The sequence below is a fragment of the Eucalyptus grandis genome, chromosome 5, assembly GCF_016545825.1.
Source record: "Eucalyptus grandis isolate ANBG69807.140 chromosome 5, ASM1654582v1, whole genome shotgun sequence".
Taxonomy (NCBI): Eukaryota; Viridiplantae; Streptophyta; class Magnoliopsida; order Myrtales; family Myrtaceae; genus Eucalyptus; species Eucalyptus grandis.
In genome coordinates, this window is record NC_052616.1 from 13,804,698 (window position 1) to 13,831,920 (window position 27,223).

Here is a 27,223-nt window from a genome sequence, read left to right on the forward strand (position 1 = left end):
AAAACGAAAATGAATTGATAAAAAGAAGTAAGAGGGAAGAAGACATGGAAAACGTTTTCCACTTTTTTCAGAAGTGGAAAACGTTTTCCTCACTTTAAAGGTTGTTTTTTTCAATGATGGAAAACGTTTTCCTTGACTAGTTCATTTTCCATGAAACGAACACTGGAAAATCCGAAAAACATTTTCCCGGAAGTCATTTTCCGCAAAACGAACGGACCATTAGTAACCATTTTGTTTCCAAGAATAGTTTTTGATCAGAAATTATTTTTTTTTATTCTATTTCCGATAATTTTGAAGTATTTTAAGTATTTTCCTAACTGTCCAAAATTTTTATTCTCGAAATAAAATTGCATTTAGTACCGTTCTCAAAATTTCTAATCCAAATCACTTTATTTTTATTTTTTCTTCTTTCCTTCCTCTTTCTCCTTTTCTTCTTCAAGCTATGGCCAGTCACCGCAGGCCGCTGACCAGCCAAACAAAGGCTAGAACCTTGCTAGAGCATTATCAATCAAGCCTTAGCTGGGCAAGTAACCTCGTCCAAATTTGGCGAGGTTGAGCTTGCTCACCCAAGCGTGTCTCACTGATGGCTAGGGGAGGTCTAAGCGAGGCCCACCTAACCATCGACAGCTGGATCTAGTGGGATCGAGCCTCGTTGATGGTTGGGCAAGCGTTCAGTGAGCTTGTCGAACCTCACCTAACTAGTCGTCGACAACTGACGGCGATGGAGGCAATGGTTGACCTCGGTGGCAGTGGAAGAAGAAGAGATAAAGAAAAAAAGAATGAGAATAAAAGAGAAAAAAATGTGTTGGTTTGATTATGAAATTATTATCGGGGACAAAATATTAATTTTTTTTATTTCTTAATTCTACTCCAAAACTATCTCCAGAAATAAAAAAATTATTAAAGAAACAAAAAATTTACCAAATAGATTTTTATTCCAAATCTACTATTGAGAACAAAGAATATAAATTTTTACTATTTGGCAAATTGTCAAACGCACATTTAGAGGTTCAAGGTTTTTAATAGAGTCAAAATTCAAATCTCTTACATGAAAAGTAAAAATCAGAAAATGATAGTAAAAATTTGCATACACGCGCGAGAATTAGTTGAGTCCACAGCATAAATACGAAATATTTTATACAAAAAAGAAAAGAAATAAAATTTAAAAGAAAAGGGCAAAGACCCGAAACACAGCGGCCCACGGGCTCGAATTAAGCCAAATGGGCCTATAACCTGTGAAGTAGATTTGTATAAGGCTATCTAGTTAAAAATCCTGATTCGCTCATTAAGGTCAAGTTCAAAGCCAAGCCAAGCACAACTCTGCCCAAAAGAATTACTTAATTACTTATAAAGGTCAGCTAGCTGCGAGCAGTTTCCTTTTGGAGCTCGAGCTGGCTCATAGTAGCTCCGACCTTTCTAGATCTTGTCATCTTACGAAAAGAATATCACTGATTTCGAAATCATAAGCAAGCATGGACAAGGACTTCTAGGCTCATAATCCAACCTGCCCGATTGATTAAGTGATGCGCAATGTGTCATTAGCACATAGAGAAACGAGTCAATCGAGTTGTAAAAATCTCAACAAGCAAAATTAGTCGGCAATAATGCGACGGCGGTGATATTATTGGTTACACTATCCCATAATTAGTATTTAGAGTACGTTCACATCTTAAGTGCGAACAGAGCAAAAGGAAAATCCTGAAAAGAAGGACTCGAACCATGCCGCGTCTATAGGTTATTATTCGATTTGGTCCGAGCTCATTTGAACTAAAGACGGAATTCTTCTTTTTTAATGAGGCTCAAAGGAGTCGAAGGCCATTTTCATCCTCAAAAATCCATTTTTAGTAATGTTTTTAGGCTTTTCTTCCTTTCAATTTTTCTTTTTTTGTATTTCTTCCTTTCAACTTACACGACACTTTTTTAAAATGTTACTTCTACTGTGGAACAAAAGATAACAATTTGTCTTATTGCATAAATATAAGAAACAAACAAATAATATGAAAATTCACAATAGATAGAAAATTATAAAATCTTAAATCTATTGTGATTTTTTCAATTCATCTCAATTATTTTTTTAGTATAATCCTAAACTTTTTGTAATTACATCAATTTGATCCATCTAAAAGGCAAATTTGATTGGTTGACATTGATGTGGACGTCAGGTAGTATCGGCGGACAATTTTTTAATAATAATTAATTTTTTTGAATTTTATTTTATGATTTTTTTTATCTCTTTTTTTTTTCCTTCTCCCTCCTTCCACTTACTTGAGCAACAGGCTAAAGGGAGGGCTAGTTGTTGTCCAATAGTGAGTTCGCCTTGTTGTCGCTGGGTGAGGCAAGCCCTCGCTAGTGGCTGGGCGAGCTTACCCTTGCCCAACAACAATGTGGCGAGCTCGCCATTGGCTAGCAACCGGATGGAGAAGGGGAAAAAGGAGAGGAGAAAAAGAAAAAAGAAAATTAAATATTAAAAACAATTACCGGTTTTCAATTATTCGGAGTCCGGGTGATTCTTTTCTTTCTCCCCAAGCCAAAACAACCCCAAGACGCAAGGGGACCGGCAGGCGTTCTTCATTTTCTCGAGCTCCTCCTTTGCTTTGCTTGCGTACAAGGGCCCTCTCTCTCTCTCTCTCTATCTCTATCTCGGAGCAGCAGCCATGGCGGCGTTGGAGTACCTGGACACGCTGCGCAGCGAGCACCCGGAGATGGCGGAGTGGTACACCTCGCTGGCGGATCTCTACCAGAAGAAGCTCTGGCACCAGCTCACTCTCAAGCTCGAGCAGTTCGTCGCTTTCGCCGTTTCTCAGGTCGCCCACTCTCTCTCTCTATCTGGGCAATCTTCTTTCGTGATTTTGTGAACTGGGTTTTGTTTCGTTTCCGCGCCGGATCGGGAATTGAGGCCTTTTGGGGGAGGCCCTGGTGTGCCGCTTTATCTGTTTTGGCGTCCCGCGGTTGGGAAATTGTGGTCTTGTAGCTGATCGATTTAGCAATTAGGGTTGTGGGAGGGGCTTTTCATCCCTTAGCGAGCTGGAAAGTTGGCGCTTTAATTGTTGTCCTATTGTTTGGTGGTGGAGAAATGTGGAACGTGAGAAGTTCCGACGTTTTCTGGTTGCGGGGGATTTCCTTGAATGTTGTTGACCGAGGTGGCTATGACTCTGTGCTGCAGTCGAGCCCCTTTTGGGGAATTGGAAGGCGCTTTGTTCGCATTGAATTTGAAACGGGTAGGGATAGAAAGAAAGAGAGGGAGGGAGGGAGGGAGGGAGAAGGAGGCCTGTAAAGTCGTTTTCCTTCTGTTCAAGTTTGCTTAAGTCCATGTTTGTTAGGATGGCAGTTCTTCAACAATGTAGCTAGCGACCAAGGCGAGTTTTTCCATATGTCAATTGTTGATGTTAAGCTGATGACTAAAGGGGATTGTCTAAGCCAGTTCTGAGGTTCCACGAGGAAATTATATACTGATTTTTGGGAAAGTTTTTAACAGTACCAAATAAGTAACCTGCTAAAGTTTCTTGAAATCAAGGACGTTTAGGGGGAGTTAATTGCGAGGGTATCTCCAGATTGAGATCTCTGTGGGTTGTTTTAAGCAAGGGCGTGGAGATTACTTAGTGGCTGCAGACCCAATGTTTCTCGTGGTCACTTTAAATTGTTTAGTCATTCTAACATATTGTCCTGTTGGTGGATCGTGATCTCCATTAAGGTTTGTGCTTACTATGCATTTCTCATATAAGTCATTGCGTGTTCTGTCACAGTTCTTTTCTAGATAATTTGATAAGCATCAGTAGTCGGTCAAGACCCTACTCCCCCTCCCTCCCTCCTCTCTCCCTCCCTCTCTTCCTCCCTCTCTCCCTTGATTTCTTGAATAGATCTGTTTAGAGGGGCCAAATATGATACAAGTAGAATGTGCCTTATTCACTATAATGTTTTTGACAGAAAGTTAATGACAATGTTATAGCTTACTTTTCTGATGATCACTGGTTAAACATAGTAGAAATGAATTATTATGGAATGTTGCATTTGTCAATAGTACAAGTAGGCATTATTTCCTTTTTGTCTTGATACTAATAGATGACTAATATAATTGGTGTCTAAGTGTAAAAGAAATTAAGCCAGTGATGGTTGTGGGACCAGGAATGGGGCGCCCCCTGCACTGTCCCTCCTTCCTTCCTTTCTCTCTCTTGCTCCTTCATGTATTTGCATGGTAGAATAAGGTAGTCTTTGTAATATCTGTTTTGATGGTTAGCGTGCAGCAAGTTTTCTAAAATGTGGACTAGGATTTGTTTTGTCCATTCCCATATAGGGGGCCTGGGGCACTATGGCTGACTTTAACAGACTAAAGTAATATCATAGCATCGTTGACGTGTTTCGATTTTTAGCTGTAATTTTTTCTTGGTCTAGCCTTGTCTGGTAGAGGTATGCAACACATTCCATCTTGGCAAGTTATTTTAACTTCTTGGCATTAGTTAGTTACACAATGTTTTTACTCATAACGATTAGTTATGCTTGGCATCGATGCTTGTTAAGCATCCTATAACCTTTGTTTTTGCTTTTGCTGACTTTCAGGCTGGTGATTTGTTGATACAGTTGTATCATAATTTCATCACTGACTTTGAGACCAAAATTAATCTGCTCAAGCTTGCCCATTTTGCTGTAGTAGTCTCTAGGCAGTATCCAGAGAAACAAGCTTCCATTAGTTATCTCGAAGGGATTATAGAGAAGCTTCAAACTACCAGAGAGCAGCGTGTGGAAGAGCCTATCGTCTACATTAAGATGCAGATAGCTATGTTCAAGCTTGATGAGGAGCAAAAGGAGTGTAAAAAACTTTTGGATGAAGGAAAGAGCACTCTTGATAGCATGACTGACATAGATCCATCTGTATATGCCAGCTACTATTGGCTTTCATCACAATATCACAAAGTTCGAAAGGAATATGCGGAGTTCTATAAAAATGCTCTCCTCTATTTGGCATATACCTCAGTGGAATCTCTTTCGGATGCATTTAAACAGGTACTTGGTTTACAACTGCATCATAATCTGTAAAGCCACTTTCTAGAGAGGACGCTGTTCCCAATCGTACGTCAAGCTTACATTTTAATTGCATTTTATGTGTTGTCAATTCACAATGATGGTTCAGTTTTTTCATGAAACTGTTGTTCTTGTTCTCTTGGTTCTTGTAAAGTGGATGTTTCCTTGGTTGGAGAAATAGTAACTGGTGGAATGGGATGATTACTCTACGTATTAGCATTTAATTCATGTAGTCTGTATATTGCCTTGCCACCAAACCTCACTTTGTGTTCAAGTAAATCCAGTTTGTGTATAGCTGTTGCTCTCCTTTTAGACTTTTAGTGGGACTTCACAGTGTTATGTTTACTATCATAAACTATGTCGAATGGACTTCCAGTAAAATGAATGTCCATTTGTCTTTAACCTTAACTTCAATTGAAAGTGGATAGATTCTGAATTAAACTGCTTGGTGGAAGTAGATATTTTTCTAAGACTTTTGTGGCAACTAAAGTTCAGGAATGTTTCATGTTGAGGTTGTCATCAAGAAGTTGGAAATGACCTCAGAGGAGATTCTTCTTTTGTTTCTGATGCTGAATCACTGATGCTTATATTTCATTTGAATTTCTGTAATAGCAGTTTACGAGATAGTTTCTGACACGTCCTTCTTTATTAGGATTTGGCATTTGATTTATCTCTATCTGCACTACTGGGAGACGACATATACAACTTCGGTGAGCTGTTATCGCATCCTATTGTAAGTACTTTACCAAAAAGGCTATAAATCTCTTTAGGGTTTCTGTCTGTACTAGTTTCAGCATCAAAATCTTAGTGGTAGGTCTCATTAACTTAACCAAGTACATAACGATTTCCCTAGTTTTGCTTGAGGCACATTCGTAACACATGTTCATTGCATAGCTGTTAATACTATGTTGATGACACATTTTCTACAAAGCAACTTAAAGCATAACTTGCTTTTTGGTTACATGGTCCTTTCAATTTGCCATTAGTTGTTTCATTATTATTATTATTATTATTATTATTATTATTATTAATTTTTTTTCTTCATCATGTTATATCTTGATTTTAACAAATTTGACAGATAAAGAGCCTCTTAGGAACAAATGTTGAGTGGATGTACCATATTCTTGAGGCATTTAATGCTGGTAATTTGCAATACTATCAAGAACTATGTCGTGTACACAATGCTGCTCTCAATGCACAACCTGGTTTGGTTGAAAATGAGAAAAAACTATTGGAGAAAATCAACATTCTCTGCCTAATGGAAATCATATTCAGGTCCCGCTTCCTATTCTTTTTGCTATCTCCGTTTCTGTCATACTTAGTATTTCATATTTTGCATTATAAGCATATATTCCTCCTTATATAAAGTATACAATCTTATCCTTGCAGACGTGCATCAGAAGATAGGACAATTCCACTGAGTGTTATTGCTGAATGCACAAAGCTTTGTGTAGCTGATGTTGAGCACCTTCTCATGAAGAGCCTTTCTGTAAGTCTTCCCAATTCTTTTGTATCTCTCTTGGTGGTTGTGTCATTCTGTAACATCTTATTTGGCAGGCTGTTCTATGTCATTGGATGAGAAGATTGGACGTGATCATTATCATGGCTGTGTATATGATCCTTCTCTAGTTTTGAGTTCATTAGGTTATAGTTTGACTTGGCCTTATGGTGCAGCTGTACACATGAAGCTTTAAGACAGAATGAACTCCATCTGAATAGATTGGTGGTTTAGATGATTAAAAAAATGAATACTTGATAATCTTATGGATAGGTGGAAGCTTTATTCCTAGTTAAGAGAGCATGAAAGAGCCTTTCTTTTTCTCATTGGTCTGATCCTGCAGATACATGGGCAGTGAAGATCTTTTGTTCTTTCCTACATCTCTTCAATTTTGGTTAATCCCAAAGTCCAAGAGGATTACATCGTTTTCTTGTACCTTGTCATTTTTTTCTGAAAGACTCTTTTTTGCCTGTTCATTCAGTTATATTTAACTAAGGTTATGTCGATACAGGTTCATCTTATCGAGGGTCTAATTGATCAAGTAGAGGGAACGGTGCATGTTTCCTGGGTCCAACCAAGAGTTCTGGGCATTTCACAAGTTACATCCTTGCGAGATCGGTTGGATGGTTGGCTGGGTAAAGTACACACTGCTTTGTTATCCGTTGAAGCGGAAACACCTGACCTTGTTGCTGTGTAGTCTTATGGTGCTTTCCTCTCCGCCAATAGTAACATCCCATGACTAAATGTGCCAACGACGAAGCAAAAGGAGGTAAAAGAAAAGAGACAAGTGTGAGGCAGTTGGGCGCTTGGTCCATATTAGAACTTCCTTCTGTGTCCCTAATTTTTCTTCAATCATTTTTCATTGGAAGTGGCTGTCTCATTTGCTTTGGGTGAAAATATTCAGCAATCGATCGCAGACTTAGTTATTAGGTTAAAGACAATCATTTACTTGCTAAAGACAGCAGAATATGCAAGGAGGATCTCATTCGATATTCCTGATTTGATCCGTGTCATATGTATGATTTGCTCGTTATATTTTTCAAATGGACATGGAATTCGATGTGCCATTTGCCTCATCCATTTGCCTCACTCTCGTGGCCCGAAGTGCATTGTTTGTGTTTCTTGGGGCATATCATGCCACTATATGTAACTGCATGGTCCATGGCCTTGAATTCTTCGTGATTGAAGATTTGGGTTTCAGCAAATTCAATGTATCAAGTTCTCGCTCTGGTGCGTTCCACATGCTTGTGCGTCTTAGAGCATATAGGCGTTGCCAATGTACACATCTGCATGCTCCATGGCCTTGAGTTTTTCATGATCGAAGATTTGGGTTTTCGTTTCCTGCAAAGTGATGTATTGAGAGCCATGTCATACGAGACCATCATTTCCCCCAGCCATCGGTGATTGACAAATGGGAGTTTTCATACCATACCGTTCCCCTAATTAGGATAATCTGTGTCCCAAACTCAATGAATTTCTTTCTTGCTTCAGTCGTCTAGCTATTCTATTTAGCATCTCTTTGAAGCTATTCATACCCCTCCAACAAGGCAACACCTGCTTGAAATTTTGGATCCGTTCATGGCATAATACCAGCCAACCAGTACTTCAAAAACTGCTCAAAACCCGTTTGCCTTGTGGAGATTCGAAGAAAGGCAAGGACACTTAGCTGGAGAATAGGCCGCAAGGTAAAAGCAAACAAACTACTCAGCAATTGGAATTAAAAGCACAGTGAAGAACTACAGGCTACTATGTATAATAGAACTACAGAGGAGGAAGATCCTAGATTTTATAAGGCAGGAAAAGAAAAGGAAACAAGGGGCATTACCTCAGCTAAAAATACTCTTGCTTGAATCTCTTCTTGACATATACATTCCCCTCGGGTATTTTTGAAAAATAAAGGGACAAATACGAAAAAAAAATAAAGAAAAGGACTAGAAATGCGAGCAACACCCCATTCTGACGACTCCTGCTCGAAGATAGTTTCGGTGATCTGCATTCTCTATTGTACTACAATCAACCAAGAACCTGAAGTGAAGTCTCGAGACTGACAAACTTGCTATGCTTTTGTCAATCAAAACCAGTGTTGTTTACAACATAAAACACAATCAATTCATACGCTCACCTCCCGTTTCATGTCTACTTTACACTTGCTCTGAATCTCAGATAAGTCCTTGTATTACTCTTGCCTAATGTATGGTGAAGAGCTCATGTCTGTACTGTAAAACGAATCCTCCTGCCCGCCATAATAGTTTTCGTCTCTCTCCTCATCCCACTTGAGAACCTCCCTTATATACTTGAAAGACTCATCAACAGTTATTCGTTCCCTTGCTCTAGCTTGGCACACGAAAAGCTTACGGCCAGTGATGGAAGCATAGAGATCTTTGAACTTCATTGCGACGTAGTAATAAGCTTGTTGGGCCAATGACTGGTTATTGTTGTGGGGCTGCACGGGGCTGAAATCGTTAAACCACTCACAGGAACTAAACGATACACGGTTGACCTTATCCTCGAAGAGGTCATATTTGTTCAATATCAGCACAAAGGGTGTTTCCTTAAAGCAAGGCTGTCTCACGACAGTCTCAAAGAGTTCCTTGCTTTGCATCATCTTGTTCTTAAGTAGTGCGCCGCTGCCGCTGCTGTCTGTAGCAACCAACATCTTATCATAGTCACTGAGGGCGACACAGAAGACCAACACTCGCACGTCTTCGAACATCTCAACCCATTTGCATCCCTCATTCATCCCCTTTGCATTTACCCTTATGAGCTGGTATCTGCATCGAAAATGTGAAGTCCAAAAATTCTTAGAAATTGGCCTCCCAGAGAAGAATCATATAGCGATAGTATAAATTCAGAAATGTGTACTTGAAAAATTTACTGGTGGTGGACATGTTGTTTACCAGAACAAGAAAGGGGTCTGCTAATTTTCCTACAGAGTAAATGCTCAGACTCAATTGTGTTTTTAAATTATAGACATTGTAAACATGGGCATATGGAATGGTAAAATATAATTACTTGGTCAAAGGTTGGGGCGGAGGTTCGAGATTATCCGTGTATGTTTCAGACATTGGGCTACGATCATCAAATGAGAACTCCATGAAGGCTAAACCATTTCCTTGGCTGACACCTTCCGCATATACTATATCTCGCTCTGACGGTTCATATTCATTGCTTGATACCTCAACAGCCTGGAAGGAAATAAAGCATCATGACTGAATTTGCAGAAACAGAAGGCAGCACGCATGCATAGCCACGTAGAATGAACAGCAGACAAAGCCTCTCAACCTATCATCATCAAGAAATGCTCAGTGCCACTTGACATGTTGACACAGAACACAAAAATAAGCTGTAAACAATCCACCAATTTGAATTGCATCTCCACAAAATTGTTTGATACACATCAGGAGAAGGCACATACCTGGCTCAGGAAGAACTCTGCAACATCAGGAAGGAAATGAAGCTCATTCCTTCTCCGATATGTCTCCTGTATTGCGCGATCCCTCCACAACTCTTCAACCAATGGAGCGTACTCACGTGTTGCTGCGGGGAAGAAAGCATCAAGATCTCCGGTAGCTATGATGTCCAGAAGCCAGTCGGAGAAATGCTTCAACCTAGAGTTAATGGAAAAAACACAGGGAGTATCTACAGCTGACGAAACGCCTCCGCCTGCAAGAGATGGTTCTATTTTTAACACGTTAATGCAATGAAGCAAGGCAATTTTCTACATCTAAGATCGAAATGATGTAATCTAGATACCTCATAAAGGTGCGAACTGCAGGAAGAATCTTTTAGAAAGTATGAGCATGATAATTATTACAACTTTTTTAGTGCTAGTTAAGGTGCCCTTCCCACAGAATGGCTGCAGGTACCAGAAATTCAGTTGAGGATTTTAATACTATATATTTCAAAGTAAAGTTCAAATCATGCAAGATGATGGTATATTATCGTATGATGATTAAAGGGTCGGACAATTAATTCGCATCTTTTTTGCAACGTGTTCTGTCTTGACTACTTCTAAAAGTATCCCCAATGCCATTAAAAACAATATAGAACCTATCAATAGAATAATAAAACTGCTTTGCATAAACCAGAATTCCTTAAAATAAAGGTTCACTTTATCGAGCACATCTGCAACTCTTATAGATATATGAGGATGTTCTTCCCGTTACACAATATCAAAGAGCAATGTCAATCCCATCCAACTTAATTTAACAAATATTAGTCAAGAAAATGCTTACAATCAAAACTCCCAAACATGGACTAATCAGCTGATTATTTTCTCAGTGGTACAGAATGCACATACAAGGAAGATATACTGAGAGACTGCGTAGTTTACCTGCTTCAGTAGCTTGATCGTGGGAATTTAGATTTCTCATCCTAGACAGGGCTTCTTCTTCAAAGCGCTCTCTGCCATCGAGCAAAATGCTTAGGTATCTGTACATGTTGCTTTGGATCATCAACTTAATTTCTTGCAGTTCATCTGCATTGAACTTGTTTCCATAAAGAAACTTAGCCTGTGCAAAATGAATGAAAGTCAGTACAAAGAAGAGATCTCATCAGGGACAAATCAGAATGACAAATCCCCACCTATGAGAAAATGCACCATTGCAGCATTTGAAACCGTTCTTGTTAAAGGGTAAGCTTTACCTGCTTAAAGATAGTGCTCGTTCCAGATCCCTGAAGTCCAAGTAAAAGAATCTTCTGTAACCTCTTCTGCTCCAGATAATTTGGAATAGTAGTATAATTGCTAGCTTCATCACGCAATCCTTGTGGTTGGCCATGGGGCACGGGTAAAGAGAACAAGGTGCAGACAAATCTTGTTGATGCCTAAGTAGGATAGAGCAAATCGACGCCAGTTCAAAAAATACTCTCTAAAGCAATCCACAACAACAAGAGACTTCCATAGATAACATAACATCATATACCTTTTCCCAAATGTTTCCCCTGATATTGTTCTGACCTTCCTCCTCATAACGACCATCATCATAGACCCAAAAATGTGTGTCCCGTGGACATTGGACATTCGCCAGCTAAAATGGATTTAAGTTAGCAACATCATGAGGAGCATGAAGCACTCCAGCACAGATTGAAAAAGCCTAAAAGAAATGCACTACAATAAAAACACAAGGATACGATCTTTCCACGAGCATGAGAAGCAAGAGTTTCAGAAAAGTTAAGGACACTAAATAGCAGCATGAAGTTAAGGATACAACTGGGGATTAATTTTCAAAACAGAGGCTAGAAAGAAGCTATAAAATAAACTTTTGCGATGGGGGCCAACAGTTTACCTTAAGTACCCTCAGTTCAAGTTTCGTTATTTCTCGCCCATTCATATAAACTTCAGTAATTCCCTTGCTTGCATCTGGCCTAAGCTTCCCCGTGAAATTCAGATTTGAACTAATGATACTATCTGGCTTTTCTCCTTCCTGTAAAATTGACACACGCAACTAATAAAGAGATTGGCATTGCATTTATCAAAGCTGACCGATAACTCACACACTAAGAAACGAAGTGAAATCACAAGCATAACAAAATAGTGTGGCAATGCTGATCCTACCTTCCCCCAGAGACCAGATTCCTTGTCATACCAATATTTTCCTGGTTTCAACTTTCGTGGAGGCAAAGGGCACCCAATTAATTCGGCCATTTCCTCTGGCTTCAAAGGGCATCCATTCACAATCAGCTGCTCTGGCCGAAGCTGATTCGATGCGCATTCTTTTTCAGCTTTCATAATCTGCTTTACTTCCAAAGGACTGAGCAACCGAGATAGGACTCTAGAATGTTTACCCAATTTGAAGCGCTTGGACTCATCAATCGGTTCACCAATGCAAGTCACGCATTTACGCCCTTCCGGCATTGAACCCATTGCCCTAAGCACACAATTGCTGCAGTACCTAGCACCACAAACAAGGCATGACTCCTTAGTCTCCCACTTGCCTTTTCCACATCTGTAGCATACTTTTTTCTTCTTCTTCTTCTTCTTTTTCTCTTTTGAAACCGCAACATACTCCGAAAAGTTAGGCTCCTCCCCATCGACCTCTTTCTGCTCCGATCTATCTTCAGTATTAAAAGTTACCACTGGTGCTCTCCTAACTAATTGATTAGGAAGTTCATCCGGCGGGCCATTGTTGTAATGAGGAGAACCACAAGGCGAAGCCGAGGAAGAATCAGGCTGCTGCAATACAGAAACTACCGATTCCGTACTTGCCGATACCCTCGGACTTTGGACAGGAGAGCTCATGACATTGGCAATGCGAGAAACCGGAAGCGAGATCGGTTCGACAACCGGAGGCCCTGCATTAGCATCGCTTCTCTGTGATTCTGAAAAGGGTTCTGCTGTAGGTATCAGCCGAGGGTTCAGATCAACTGGTTCGATCCTAGGAACCTCATAAGCCACCGGCGGACCCTCATACTCCATGGCAATAGAGTAATCAAGATTGGTAGCATCATCGGGCAGGGAGGCTCCTGGTGGAAGGATCTTCCTCACCACTTCCTTCCAGTTTTCTCCTTCCTTCCGATCCATTACTCCACAAACTAAACCAAACACCACATCCCAACTATGATGTCCAGAGCAGAAAAACCAACAAAAGTATTTCTACGCACGAACAAGATATCGCCACCACAATAAAAGGACCAAATGCCTTGCAAAGTCCTAAAACATTCAGGAGAAAGTAGCTGCCACAAAACTACTCTTCATTATGCTCAGCTCGGCATTCGCTGATGAGGGTCACAACTAAAATCTCGAGACAATCATGAAGCAAGCCGCAATCAGACCAGTCAGTCATAAAAGCTCACCCGCTTTGAAAGCCTTCGAATTTGAACAAATCAAATCACGAACCACACACGCAGGAGCTCGTGCCAAACCCAGAAATTTTCAACCTTTCTCAGTCCAACATGACCTTCTTCGCTAAGCCCACACACCCATAAAACACCGGCCTCAAACCTGAAAATGACATTTCCCGAGATTAACAACGCCGAAGAAAAGTCAAATTCATACCGGAAACGACAGCGAGAGACTTCAAGCACGAAATCCTATCCCACACATAAAAAACCCATATATGCAAAGTATTCAGTGATTAGAACGACAAGTTTGACGCGTCCGAGTGAAGATCACATTTTTTTCAACTTCTTGAACAGTCCGGGCGTTGAAAAGAGTTTAAGAAAAAACGCAAGAGCAGAATCGTAAACGGCGGAAGCGAGATGGGACCGAAGACCCACCACTCGAAAAAGGCGGAACAAGAGAATTTCGAACAAAAGATGCTTCGCTTACTATTAAGCGTCTTTCCTCCCTCGAAAGAATAAATCAAGAAAGAAAAGGGTACATGGGAAAAAATGACCTTTCGAGGAAAGGCGAAAGCTTTCGACTCTAGAGAGAGAGAGAGAGTACCCGAGTGGAAAGGGACAAAGCGGGAGAGCGAATCGGAGCTCGAAAAATCACATCACGCACAACCCACGAATCCTAGTAAGAGAAAAAGAAGCGGGTTCTTCTTGCTTTCCGCGACTGTGCAAGCAGCTTCCTCAGAGGGTTAGAGAGTGAGAGAGAAAGAGAGAGAGAGAGGGAGAGCTTTTTGAGCTCGGTAAAGCAAGAGCAGGGAGCTGGTGCTTGGTGCGGTGCAACAAAAGCAGAGCGCACACGCGCACAAGTCCACCACCGGACCTATCGGAGAGCTTAGTGGGTTCAGTGCAGGAACCCACCAATCAACATGAACAGAGCTTCATTTTAGAGAGAGAGAGAGAAGAGATAGAGAGGGAGGCAGGTGGGGTCCACGGCTTGGAGCCCATCAAGATACAAGTTGAATTGGAACAGTGATGATGATGATGATGAGGAGGGAGAGAGAGAGAGAGAACCAGCTCGCGACCAAGATATGCTGTTTTTTTTTTTTTCTCTAGAGGTAATATGTTGGAACGTTGGAAGAAAGGGAAAGGTCTTTCTGTTCTTGGGGAATCCATCCTGGGACATCATCAGTCATCATAGAACGTAGGACCCTTAATAAATGAATCCTATATCCATACCATCCGAAGAGTTTCAAGAATTGAGAAAGACATGTGAAAGGGAGTAATTTTGTATATTTCGATAAATCATAATGAAAATCGCATCAATTTATGTATAGATTATTATGGATGACTAAATAAGATAACATATTAATCAAGATATATACAATTGTAATAGGTATTCACATAATCTTAAGATATATAGAAAATCATCAGAATTATCATAAATATCTTTAATACTAAGTATATTTGGTTCTATCATCTTTTAATGAACTACCTCTTTTATGTCAGTCAGTTTCATAAATCATAAATGTTGTTATTTTTAACTTTTTCTTATGTTTATGTTGCATCTTAAGCACTTAGATGCACACATCTTATTTTCATTCCCCTCTCTTTTCTTCTTCTTCTTTTTTTTTTCTCAATAAGCTTTTCGAGTCTGAGTACTTTTCAAAGTTTTGTTTGGCTTAATCAAATGCTTGACCTACATAGGCTTGCTGCAAACTCAAAAAGAATTGCATCGAGTTTGAGTAATATACACTGTTAAAAAGATCCGTAGCAAGTTTAGAAATAGACAAAAAAAGACCTATTTACACACAATTCTAATGATTGGGAGTCATTGCCTAATTTTTGAACGTCATTGTCAAGACAAGTTACAAGATGGAAAGTTAGGTCAAAAAAATGAATGGATAGAAAGTTTCGATATCAAATTTTACATCAGAAAGAAGTTAAGAAAGAAGCTATCAAATCGAAAGTCAGGGTGATGAAATTGCAAATTGAAAAGTATGCGACTATACTTGAAAATAAATTCTAATATTATTTAGATTCATTCTAGTATAAACATATGTAGCTATCTATATAAGTTTATACATAAACAGTTTCCAATTCCAGAGTCATCCTAAACATCACCCCAACAGTGCAGCAAACCCACAGTTGATCTGCACGAACTTGCGGCACAGAGAGAGAGAGATAGAGAGAGGTGAGATATTATACTTCTGATATAAATCACAAGTTGAATGTTTCTTCTTCAAGGCGGCATCAATCGAAGACCGCTGGATCATTTCACCAATCAAGGGCCACCAGTGGCTGCTCTGATGTACGACCGTGATAAATGCTGTTTGGGCTCCACAGCAGTCCTCTCCATACCTAAGCTTTCGGGAGACTGACCCTGTTAGTGTTGCAGTTGAATTATTGCTCTCGTTTCCTACCGATGGGCCACAGCAGATCTATTAACGAGAGGCCTCATGTTGTGTCCTTTTTTATTAGTTTTTCCTTTGACAATTATTATGGGTGGTCTTGTTCACCAAACTCACTTGTCCCAATTGGATACTGTTGTTGCCGTTGTTGGGTCCTGCTGCCAACGCTGCCTTGAATCTAAACCCCAACATCTATTTAGGACAGGAGACCCGGGTGTTGCTTTCTCGGACACTTTTGCAGGCCTAGCTAGAAAGGTACTCAAAGAAAGACATGGGGCAAAGGACAGAAGAGCTTTGGGAGGAAGGAAGGGGGGTTTTGATTGTTCATGACGGAGTTGTAATCTATGGATCAAATCTTGGGACGGTGGAGAATATGACAGTCACGCCCTCATGGTTTTCTTGGTATTTCAAACTTGGCATGTGCAACAAAACAAAAAAAAAAAATGTTGGGTGCCCTCATGCTGTAATCACATTCATAAGAAGATTTATTGTGTTTTTGACCTTAAGGCTTAGTGCCTTCATTATTGCCTTGGTCAACATGCGAATCACGTGTTTAGAGTTGCCAATCCAACTTGATGCCAATATCATATCTCTCGCAAGGGAACGAGAAAGTCATATAAATAAAGCAGATCGACAGTCTTGACCGGTCTTACGAAAAATTAGATTGTTCAACAATTAGGTCGGGTCAGTTTCACTCGCCAATTTAAAAATTACACTTTAGAAACCTAAAAACTTTCAATGGAAGTCCGGGACGATGTGGGCCTAGATAACAACTTTTTTCCTCATAGCAGCCTCCGTTAGGCCCATCTGTGACATGAGCCCACCCTTTGCAAACGTTGGAGATCTAGCAAAGTGGCAAAGCACATAATCAAGTTCAGTCAGAAGTAACAACTGTTGTTACTCATTTTATCCACTGTGAAGCTCTTTCAGACGCTGCTTGATGTCACTAATCCTGTGAAGTTGGCCTCGTAGTCTAGGTGCTGCACACGAGCTCTCTGAGCTCCACCCGTTCGATTGCATTGGCCTCAAGCGGGATCCCTCGTGATCCAATGGTCGATGTAGCCTCAGCTCACATGTAGCGAGCGCATGTGAGTATTGCCCAGATAAAGCTGTGGGTGTTATGCCAGGGTCTTATCTTGCAGACATAATTGCAGGGCTCACAGAAGTAGAAATGGTCAAGAGCTTCAATCATTTTTGCGGTAAAAAGTAATCGATGTGCTTAAGGGGTGAGTCTGCCAAGTTTAAATTAAAGCCTAGTGACATGGGCCCGTTTAGTTTGACTTTTGAGGAATGCATTTGCAAAAATATAAATACCTTTGAATAAATGAGGTTTTTCGAAATACAAATAACGTTTGGTAAAATTTGTATTGAGAAACAACTTTGGCTAAAATACCGTTCGGTAAAACTTGCATTTGTAAAAAAAAAAATGCCGAGGTCGGGCAACCTCAGGCGACAGTCTTCGGCGCGCGTGACCCCTTGGCTAGCGGCCGTTGGCCTCCGATCGGCTTCTCCACTAGAGAAGATGAACAGTTTCAAAGGACCTCTAAACCTGCTTTGAACTAAGGGCTCTTAGAGTCTTTTGGAAGATACAATTGTATCTTGTCAAAATCGCCCAAAAAATCGAACCAAATGTGTTTACATTTGGCCAAGAGACTTTAGAGTCCCAAAACCCATTTCCAAAGCCGAACCAAACGGGGCATGCTCACGTTGAATGATGGACCATGGATCCGTTGGCTGACGTGGCAAGATTTTACAGGTCCAGATGTTGAGAGGAGGAATCTGATGCAGACATCCCCTCCAAAACGTTATCCTATCCACAAATTATCTTATTTTCTTATGGGCCCTGACACAATCTCACGGCTCCAATCATCCAGCAATCTCATGGATGAGAAATTCCAACCCCAATCTTGGAAATAATTTCCATATAGTGCTCAACAGGGAAAAGGAAGAAGTTTCTCACTTCATTGCACAACATCAGCTCACTTCTCCTTTGTCTTTGAAATCTGAATCCATTCTCAAGTCATTCTTTCGGTCACTCTTTCAACACCCATAGCCATTTTCACTGTGACTCAGGAGTTTGGCCGCCATGGCCTATCTTCTTCTTCTTCGTGTCTTTTCTCACCTTCTTCATTCATATCTTGATGTTTCTCGTTTAAACTCTCGCGTTTTATAATGATGTGGATGGATCAGGATGATTAGGAGACAAGTCCAGCACACCAATGTCTTGATTACACCAAGAGATCATCTCCAACCCACCCAAGTCTTGATTCCACCAAGAAATCATCAACAAATACCCGAGTTCAATCTCCAGTTGAAGGAGCAAGAGTGCTTGTCATCGTTGAAGAGATGTAAGAACATGGAAGAATTTAAGCAGGCACATGCACAAATCCTGAAGTGGGGATTGTTCTGGAACTCTTTCTGTGCAAGCAATCTTGTGGCCACTTGTGCTCTTTCGGTTTGGGGAAGCATGGCGTACGCCTGCTCAATCTTTTGCCAAATATGCGAACCGGGTACTTTCCAATTCAATACAATGATGAGAGGGCATGTTAAGGATATGAATTATGAAGAAGCTGTACTTGTTTATGCTGATATGCTTGAGAGAGGGATTGAGCCTGATAATTTCACATTCCCTGCTCTGCTGAAGGCAGGTGCCCTGTTAAGGGCACTTGATGAGGGAATGCAAATTCATGGACAGATCCTAAAACTTGGGCTTCATGATGACCTTTATGTGCAAAACAGTTTGATCAACTTATATGGGAAGTGCAAGAAGATAGAATTATCATATGTGGTTTTCGAAACTATGGATCAGAAGAGTGTTTCTTCTTGGAGTGCAATTATAGCAGCAAATGCTAGCTCGGGGCTATGGTCCAAGTGCTTAACGCTCTTTGGCGACATGATCAGTGAAGGTTTTGGGGAGCCTGAAGAGAGCATTCTGGTGAATGTGGTCTGTGCTTGTGCTCACTTGGGTGCACTGCAGTTAGGAAAATGTGCACATGGTTCGTTGCTAAGGAACATAAGCTCGCTCAATGTAATTGTACAGACTTCCTTAATAAACATGTATGCTAAATGTGGGGCCATACAAGAAGCAGTGAGCCTCTTCAAGAAGATGCCAGACAAAAATCAATTAAGCTATAGTGCCGCAATCTCAGGTCTAGCAATGCATGGCCAGGGCCGAGAGGCGCTGAAACTTTTCTCAGACATGCTCAGGGAAGGCCTGGAGCCAGATGCTGTGATCTATGTAGGAGTTTTGAGCGCTTGTAGTCATTGCGGCCTTGTAGACGAGGGTCTCCAATTTTTCGAGCAGATGAAATCTGAATATGGGGTCGAACCGACCATTCAGCACTACGGCTGCATGGTGGACCTGCTTGGTCGAGCAGGGTTGCTCATTGAAGCCTATGACCTCATAAAGAATATGCCCATGAAGCCAAATGACGTTGTGTGGCGAAGCCTTCTAAGTGCTTGCAAAGTTCATCAAAACTTGGAAATAGGAGAAACTGCGGCCAACGAACTACTCCAATCAAACTCGAAGAATCCCGGCGACTATCTGTTACTGTCGTACATGTATGCAAGAACCGGGAGGTGGGAGGATGTTTCTCAGGTCAGAACAGAGTTGGCCGATAAGGGGATTTCTCAGGCACCGGGATTTAGCTCAGTTGAGGTGCAGAGGAAGATATACAGATTTTTCTCGCAAGATGTGAAGTGGCCGCATCACGACGGCATTAGCGACATGATTCACCAAATGGAGTGGCAGCTGAAATTTGAAGGGTATGTCCCAGACACTTCGCAAGTTTTGCTCAATGTCCAAGAAGACGAGAAGAGGCAAAGACTGAGAGGTCACAGCCAGAAGCTAGCAATAGCTTTTGCCCTGTTAAATACATCTCGAGGTTCTCCAATCAGAGTCACCAGAAACCTCAGGATGTGTAGTGACTGTCACACTTACACAAAGTACATCTCATTGATATATGAAAGGGAAATTACTGTAAGGGATCGAAACCGGTTCCACCATTTTAGAGATGGAACGTGCTCTTGTAATGACTTCTGGTGAGTTATAATTGACGTGGAAGTTCTGATCTCCAGGTACATTAAATTACATTATTAGGAATAGCATCTATTGAGAAATCGTCTAGCATATAATTTCTTGATCTTAGTGGGAGATATAACATTCTAACATGGTTGAAATAGAAAATACAGGGACAAAGTGAAGTGAAAGTGGGGACATAATTGGGGAGTTCAAATTATTATTTAGATTGCCTCTTTTCGGCTGTCTTGATTCTTTAAACTCACATAAAGAACATTATGCAAACTATCTTCTTCCTTGTCCTGCGCACTCAATTTTATAAATGACAAAAGGGAGGAAAAAGATTCATTCGAACAGCCAAATACTATAGCCTGGAAATCTAGATTGCCTCTAACTGTAGGCTTATGCAAAGTCTCTGGCTAATGAGAACCATACATGCTCATCACTGGAACTACAATTTTCCTAATATATCCAAAGGGATGCAGCCTGGCGTACATACTCTTAACCATTTAGTTTTTCCTAGAGCAGAAATATAAGTCAAAACAACGGATAGCAGTACAGATGAGAAGGATACTAGCGATGGGCCCAGAAAATGATGAAACAATAAACTTTTTTTTTTAATTATTGCTTTTGCCAGTCAAATATGTCTTAAACATTAAGATTATTCATCTACATCGAAATACAATGCTTGCTTCCAACCCAAAATATCGAAACACAACAGCCATTAGCTTTTTGAATGACAATTGTAATTCCAGCATAGAAGAAAGGGAAAAAGAAAAAGACGGGCTACTCAATGCGAACAGAAGAAACATTTGATGTAATTTCTGCAGTTCTTGGGTCACCTGCTTCTAATGATACTCCCCTAGGATCTTCCCTGACTAATAAAGCCAAGACATTGTGCGAACTCCATGCATTGACAAGATTTTGGTTAGAATCTCCTAAAGTAATGGCAAAGATTGCATCAAACCCGCCTGCTCCAGGAACCCCAGCCAGCAAAACTCCTTCCATGGCCATAGTAGCATCTAAAAGCTGAGTCTGTGATTCAGGTTCTATCTGTAAACCAAAAAAGGAAGCAATTTTGTAAGTGATCGAGAAACATGAGCGGAGGATCAAATCAGATATTTTTAATTTTTTTCTTGGAGAAGAATCTAAACCATCCAATGACAAATTTTCTTGGGAAACATGATCGTAAGTCTACAACAGTGGGGCAGCAATATTTAGTACGTTGTAAAGAGCAGTGTTTCATTCATTCCTCCTCAGACGAAGAATCAAATATCAACAAATTATGAATAAATAACACCATCTAAAGGCAACATCTTTCTTTAGATACATGCAAGATAATTTAAACGGTAGTAATCAAAATAAATAGAGTTCAACATGAGGAAATATGGGCACGAAACACATTCTCTTCATTTTGGAGCTACCATAAATCCTTTTTCAACTGTTAAGCATGCATAAGACAGAAAAAGTTTGACATCCTACTACAAGGTTTTATCCTTTGGTATAGACAGTATGATGCATAATCAGCACAGAAATATACCATCCGCATGAGGTGCTAATTACTGCAGTGTCATCCAAAATTTCCAAACGCAAGTACATATCCACAATCTTAGTAACAACAGCAGAAATTATTAACATACGCATATATGATTGATTTTGCCTACGTTATATGATATTCAGTGACAGAGAGAACCTACAGGAACACCAGCAGCCTGACCCATCAACCGCATAAGATTCCTGATCCCAAGCATAGCATCTCTTGCTCCCAACAGAGCTTTGACGACAGCTTCTTCTCTTGGCTCGGTTCCAAGTTCTATCCACTGTTTGTAAAGCTTGTCAGATCGTGTCGACACCAGTGATGTGAGGAAATAATATAGAAGAAAGATATCTATTTAACAAAGAAAAGCTTGAGCAGCATAAAATATTCTTCTTCTGAACAAGAGAACGAGGTCTCATGTTGCCTGCACAAATATCCTTAACTCACTGCAGAAAATGTTCCTTCTAAAGATGGCTTCCCTTTATATTAGATGGCCTAAATTTTGTTGGGTAAATGACTAGCAAGTTAGCATTCAAAACCAAAAATCTGTTTAATTTTGGAAAGCATTAGGACAAGATATTAGACATTTGAACACTAATAAAGTTCATGTCACCTATGCTTATGCCCAAGGATAAATCCCTGTATGAAGTTTGTATCTCTAGAATACAGTGCCCGTAAAATGTGGGGAAAGCACAAGATTGTTCTGACATCTTAACAAGATGACACCCACTCTATAATACACAAGTGCCTTACTCCTGCTCTGCTTCAAAGGCTCACAAAAATACTTGGAAGGCCATAGAGCTTCCCAGGAAGAAAACAAATAAAATCATACAGACATTAGACACAAGCTATTTACAGGATACTGGTGAGTCCACACTTCTACTTCTCCTATTTAGTGCAAGCTAAATATTAAACTCTAAAAGTTCTACTGACCACCTCATACCACCACAGTCTATAATCTGTAACTCATATTTCCATAAATACTTCAAATCTTATGAGAAAAAGCGTCCTGCACCATGATTGGTTGGATTCCTAGGACTAAAAAGCAGGCAAAATTGCAGCACATAAAGTTGAAATATTGCAGGGAAGAATAAAGGCTTTTCTCGTCATCCACAAAAAGAAGCATAAACAAAATTTACTCTCTTCCTTAAAAAAGCCTCCCGTAGTAAAGGATACCAAATACAACAAAGATCGGGCACACTCTAAATGCCAGACGAATGACTAGTCATCAATAATTCAAATAAAAGAAAATTAAAAGCGATTTTTCACCAAATTTCTTAGAAAACATCACATAGGTAGATCATATTTGTCATCAATTTCACCTCAAGAGAGGGAAATCTGGCTCAGAAAAGTACCTTGTCTGCCTTAAGTGGGCTGCATCTGTCTATAGTATGTTTATATACGTCCCAATTTTCCTCTGCTAATTTGCTCAACAAGTTAAACTGTCTCTCCAGAGTTGAATTCGATTCTGACAACTTTGTCCACGTCTCTCGGGCATTCTGGGGATCAGATTTTTGCCACTTCTTCACAGCTCCTACCATGGATGGGGTGGACGAACCTCCTGTTCCTGGTTCTCCGAGCAACTAATAGAAAGAAAATAGTGAAGGGTAAAGCTTTCCAAACATATCCATAATTTGTTTCTTGCTTTCCAGTGGGTAGTTATTCATGCTGTCAAGTCTCAACACAACCCATTCCATTAACAATGCAAGAAGTAGTACAGAAAAGGTCATAACACGTGCCTGGCAAATTGAAGCCCAAGGCACAGGTTAAAAGTGTTACCAATTTTTACAATTGGCTTGTAAATTTTCGAAGAAATCAGGGCAACAAATTTCAGTAACTGTTATATGGCATTTGGCAACAGATTTAATTCTCACCTAACCATCTTCTGTTTAATGTGAAAGCACTGGACTATCATTAGCATCAAATGGAGAAGGAGAGAATGCTTACAAGTGACATTAATGGCGGCAAGGAGAACTTGGTCCTCTCATGGTCCCACTTTCCATTCAAGATGTCAACAATGACATCATCTAGAGGCATTCCTTTGACAGCAACCTGGCACTCAATAAAAAAATTTGTCTAAAATGAAAACATGAAGTTCATGACATCCTTCATGGACATGTCATAGAGCATTGTGATATGTTATAATTCATATGGAGTCCCAATTTACTTATCCAAGTAATGCAAAGACCATTTGGCCAAATAAAAAGAAAAAAGAAAAAGAAGAAGGAATGCAGAGACTAATGGAAAACTAACCTTTTTACCTCCATATGCAAATTGTGTGTTTCAGTAATACAATTTGAGAATTGTGAAAAAAAAGCAATTTGACCATAGAATGTATAACCGAACCTTGGACATACACAATCAGGCAACCCTTGTTCTCAAAGATACATCAATGTAAGGCAACACGTGCCCAGTTGACCCACATAAACAAGCAAGTCCAACTTTCAGAAAGCCTAATTCAGGATATCATTTAATCAGAATAAACTAAATATTCTGATTCACTTTGAAATATTGCAACCAACATTAAGGATGTTAATACAACTTATTCAACCATCTGAAGCTGAAGAGCCATTCAAGAACAAGTTTAGTTGAAGACATTACAATCTTACACCGCTCTACTATAGGCATTAACACCTAAACTCAGCCTATACATGCAAACATTATGATCTGCACCCAATATATCAGCTGCAAAATTGAATCATGTCTCTAAGAACCTATTACCATGCATATTTATAAGAATTGGATTGGTGAAGAAGTTGTTCTGGCCATCAAATGGGACAGAATGTTAAGAGTCCATTTATGTTGCATAAATCATAATAAAAGCAAGGAGAAACAAAGTGACTTCACCACTCTTTAAGTGCAGGAACTTTATGAGACATTCACCTCTTCATCAACCTAGATAAGCTTCGATATCTAAAAATCAATTGTAATACTTATGCGCATGTTATAGACCCAAAGTATAAGCGAATGTGGCAGTTATTCACCAGGAAGCCAACTTTCTTCTTGACGCATAGTCTCAAAAATTTGGGTTCATGTAACTTTTTAATGTGAGACTCAAAGTTTGGTAAATCAATCTCATATGCTAAACCACTGGGAAGCCCATGCTAACTTTTCTACAGCTGCAGAAGATGACAACCAATAAACAAATCCTCTAGCTTTATCCTCCAAACATCAATATAGTCAGACTTAAAAAACAAATATGTGATTTAATCCTCCGTAGGCCTTGACTGGCAATCAAATGAACCAACATCTTATCTATTTTCTAGGTTGTTGGCATGAGGGAGGCAAGGCCAATATGAGGCGAGGGAGGGATACCTGAGCAGAAGAAAGCACATCTGGTGAAAACCGGACATAGCGCTGACTCCCATATACAGCAGAGCTGACATCAAAACCACTGCCAACTTTTCCTTGAGCTATGCAGTGAGCACTTTGGGCGATCATATGCACAACATCAAGGTCCGAGGAATCCGTCGACAAGTGAGAAAGGTTAACAGCACCAAAGTAATGAAGTAAAGCAGCAACCATGGCAGAAGTCATGGCTGCAGAAGAACCAAGTCCAGTTTTTGCAACTTCTGGTTTACATTCTCTGCTTGAGTTCTCTGCATTGAAGGTAATTGACGCAAAAGGAGGAAGAGCAGCTAATGACTCCGGTGCCAAAGGTAATCCTCGAGCTTCAATCTAATATAAGAATAGATTCCAATCACGTTCTTGAGTCATAAAAGAGAACTGAACCCAAAAATAGAACTTTAGAACAAAATCTTTTAACGTATCTACATATATGTTCCCCAAATTCTCATTTTTTGGATGCAAATGCTGTTGGGCCTCAAAGAAATCCATCAAATGCTTAAAGAAAAATTCATCTGGAACTTTACAAGAACAAACAATCTGCCAGCATCCAAAAGCATTGCTGGGACATCAAATGAAAGAAAAATGAAGTTAAAGCAACCATAGATGTATTTTATTACCTGATTCCGGTATGAGTAGAAGTCATTGCAGCCTATTATTGTTATATCAAGCCCTGCGAAACTAACAATAGACATTATTAAAATGTCAAACTTCCATCTGCAAAAGGCATACAGGCATATGCGCATCGAACAGTACCTTGCAACAGTAGTTTGTGAAGCTCGTCTTTTTTGTTCTTGTCAAATTTTGCATGTGCAGCTGCCACAGCATACTGCACAGCGTGTTCCACGAACGGGTTCCCGGAGTCGCTGAGATTTCAAGCAGCTGAGTTATACTCTGTTTAATAATATCCCTATACACAGTTCGCTCATCCTAAAAGTTATTGAAAAACAGAATCTTTAGTTTTGTCCCTAAATGATATAAAAGGTGATAAAAATCTACCTTGAAGAGACCGTCTGGAGAGTCAGATTCTTCAACGACAACTTGTAATTGCTTTGTCTAGACAACTGAGGAGATGTTAACTTGACATCTGTCCATACCTGGAAGAAGATGCAATTGTTCAACTTCATCCAAGAAAAGTTTTACAGGGGAATGAATGATCTAATCTAATGGACTCTGCTGGATTCTACAAAATCCCTGAAACATTCTTAGATCAAATCTAAAGACCCTTTGCATTACAATTATTGCTGGAAGGTCTTGTGGCAGGTTGTAGTGAGAAAGACTCTCTCCATAACATCAACTGATCAGGACATCTTGCCAATATGGCCTAGGTGCATCTCACTCCAGCATTTCAGAATCAACAAAGCAGTTCCGTTCAAAACTTGAGTCTCCAGTAGATGATTCCCACCACTAGTGTATCGAAATGGACAAACCTTAATTTTAAGGAATTGCTAACAAAAATTTAAAGTGCCTCAGAAGATTAAGGAAATATTTGTTGATGGAAATAGAATAACTTGCAACAGGTTCACAATAGAAAGCTCAAATGACTAATTCTATTTATTCAAAAAAAATATTTTCCAAAAGAATATTCAAGCAACAGAAACAGCAGCAATCAAACATTAACAGATAAGAGTTCCGAAATCACGCACCCATGCCCAGCTGTCGGGTTTGATTTCTTCGCAGAGAGGTTTCACAATTGCATAGAATCGAGCATTCGTGCTAAGAACAATCCCTGCATTTGGCCTCTCCAAAACAAGATACCCGCCGGTCATCAAGACCTTCCCAGGAGCTGACGCAACACTGATTACCACATATCAAAATATTAGAATCAAGCATCAATCCCTCCTAGAAAATGAAGCTTCTAGTGTGATTCTTGAACGATTACCGTCCACATAGTGGAACCCAACATTATATCATCCATTGACCCGCAAAACAAGAAAACACCATATGAAGCAGACAAAAGAAAGTATACAACTTTCCATTGAATGGCAAACAAGAAACAATTTCAGACAAAAACCCACTATCCAAGAGTCGATCTTTCTTCGAGTTCTTAGCTTTTCATCACCAAATCAAAGCGGAACCAGCATAAGCAACCGAGGTCCGCAGATGGGTATAATTCAGCAAACCCAATAACAGCTAGGATCAAATCAAATCAAATCAGATGGGGACTCAAGAGCTCTTACACTGCCATTGTCCTCTTCCTCCGCCTCTCCTCCTCTCCCTCTCTCGCTCTGCCGCTCTGAGGAACTTCTTGAAGCGGAGTTTCCCAAGCGAATGCCACTCCCCCCTGCAGCTAACTGCAATTAAAGCACGAAACTTTACCACTTCACAGCCGGGCCCAGGACCCCAACCCACACAGTGATATAGAGAGAGACCACCTACGAGATGAGATCCGTTGACGCTCGATGTTGTCAGCGAAGGCGACGGTTGATTGGTATGATTCTTTGACGAGAATTTCGGTGCTGAGTGCTCGTACACACCGGGCTGCCTACCATCTCTGTCCTTGTTCTGCATGTGAATTAATATGCCTCCTTTTGGCCTCATCTTTCTCCTATTTCTTTAAATTCTATGTCGAAATTGCCAAGTGGATTTCTTTATTTGGCGTGACCATGGATCCATTATTTCTTTAA

The 27,223-nt window shown here is 40.1% G+C and overlaps 4 protein-coding genes across 10 annotated transcripts; 2 read left to right on the plus strand and 2 right to left on the minus strand.

The window, feature by feature from the left end:
- Positions 1-2,539: 2,539 nt before the first annotated feature.
- LOC104444274 (26S proteasome non-ATPase regulatory subunit 13 homolog B) lies at positions 2,540-7,590 on the plus strand. Its single transcript, XM_010057924.3, has 6 exons — positions 2,540-2,804; positions 4,555-4,998; positions 5,669-5,749; positions 6,095-6,291; positions 6,406-6,505; positions 7,026-7,590. The coding sequence occupies exons 1-6, from the start codon at positions 2,655-2,657 to the stop codon at positions 7,209-7,211; spliced, it is 1,158 nt and encodes a 385-aa protein (XP_010056226.2). The 5' UTR covers positions 2,540-2,654; the 3' UTR covers positions 7,212-7,590.
- A 726-nt stretch (positions 7,591-8,316) lies between these two features.
- LOC104444275 (extra-large guanine nucleotide-binding protein 3) lies at positions 8,317-14,348 on the minus strand. 4 transcript variants are annotated; one of them, XM_039313062.1, is made up of 10 exons: positions 13,899-14,348; positions 13,307-13,454; positions 12,069-13,186; positions 11,800-11,937; positions 11,437-11,541; positions 11,159-11,338; positions 10,848-11,025; positions 9,930-10,192; positions 9,527-9,699; positions 8,317-9,285 (listed from the first exon to the last, which is right to left on the minus strand). In XM_039313062.1, the coding sequence occupies exons 3-10, from the start codon at positions 13,032-13,034 to the stop codon at positions 8,691-8,693; spliced, it is 2,598 nt and encodes an 865-aa protein (XP_039168996.1). In that variant the 5' UTR covers positions 13,035-13,186; positions 13,307-13,454; positions 13,899-14,348; the 3' UTR covers positions 8,317-8,690. The 4 variants fall into 4 exon arrangements, with proteins under 4 accessions (XP_039168996.1, XP_018729582.2, XP_039168994.1 ...); XM_018874037.2 differs by having other exon boundaries at positions 9,930-10,177; positions 12,069-13,454; positions 13,899-14,346; XM_039313060.1 differs by lacking the exon at positions 13,899-14,348 and adding an exon at positions 13,730-13,747 and having other exon boundaries at positions 12,069-13,454.
- A 3,259-nt stretch (positions 14,349-17,607) lies between these two features.
- On the plus strand, positions 17,608-19,768 carry LOC104444276 (pentatricopeptide repeat-containing protein At1g31920). The gene has a single exon (XM_010057928.3). It carries the CDS (start codon positions 17,888-17,890, stop codon positions 19,739-19,741), a length of 1,854 nt encoding a protein of 617 aa, XP_010056230.1. The 5' UTR covers positions 17,608-17,887; the 3' UTR covers positions 19,742-19,768.
- Positions 19,769-20,307: 539 nt separating this feature from the next.
- LOC104444277 (phosphomevalonate kinase, peroxisomal) lies at positions 20,308-27,172 on the minus strand. Of its 4 annotated transcripts, none has more exons than XM_018874040.2 (11): positions 26,976-27,172; positions 26,777-26,880; positions 26,243-26,393; positions 25,596-25,693; positions 25,353-25,462; positions 25,217-25,269; positions 24,567-24,929; positions 23,199-23,303; positions 22,607-22,834; positions 21,412-21,534; positions 20,308-20,767 (listed from the first exon to the last, which is right to left on the minus strand). In XM_018874040.2, exons 1-11 carry the CDS (start codon positions 27,135-27,137, stop codon positions 20,501-20,503), a joined length of 1,764 nt encoding a protein of 587 aa, XP_018729585.2. In that variant the 5' UTR covers positions 27,138-27,172; the 3' UTR covers positions 20,308-20,500. The 4 variants fall into 4 exon arrangements, with proteins under 4 accessions (XP_018729585.2, XP_018729584.2, XP_010056232.2 ...); XM_018874039.2 differs by having other exon boundaries at positions 26,777-26,890; positions 26,976-27,098; XM_010057930.3 differs by having other exon boundaries at positions 26,777-26,890; positions 26,972-27,086.
- Positions 27,173-27,223: the final 51 nt, after the last annotated feature.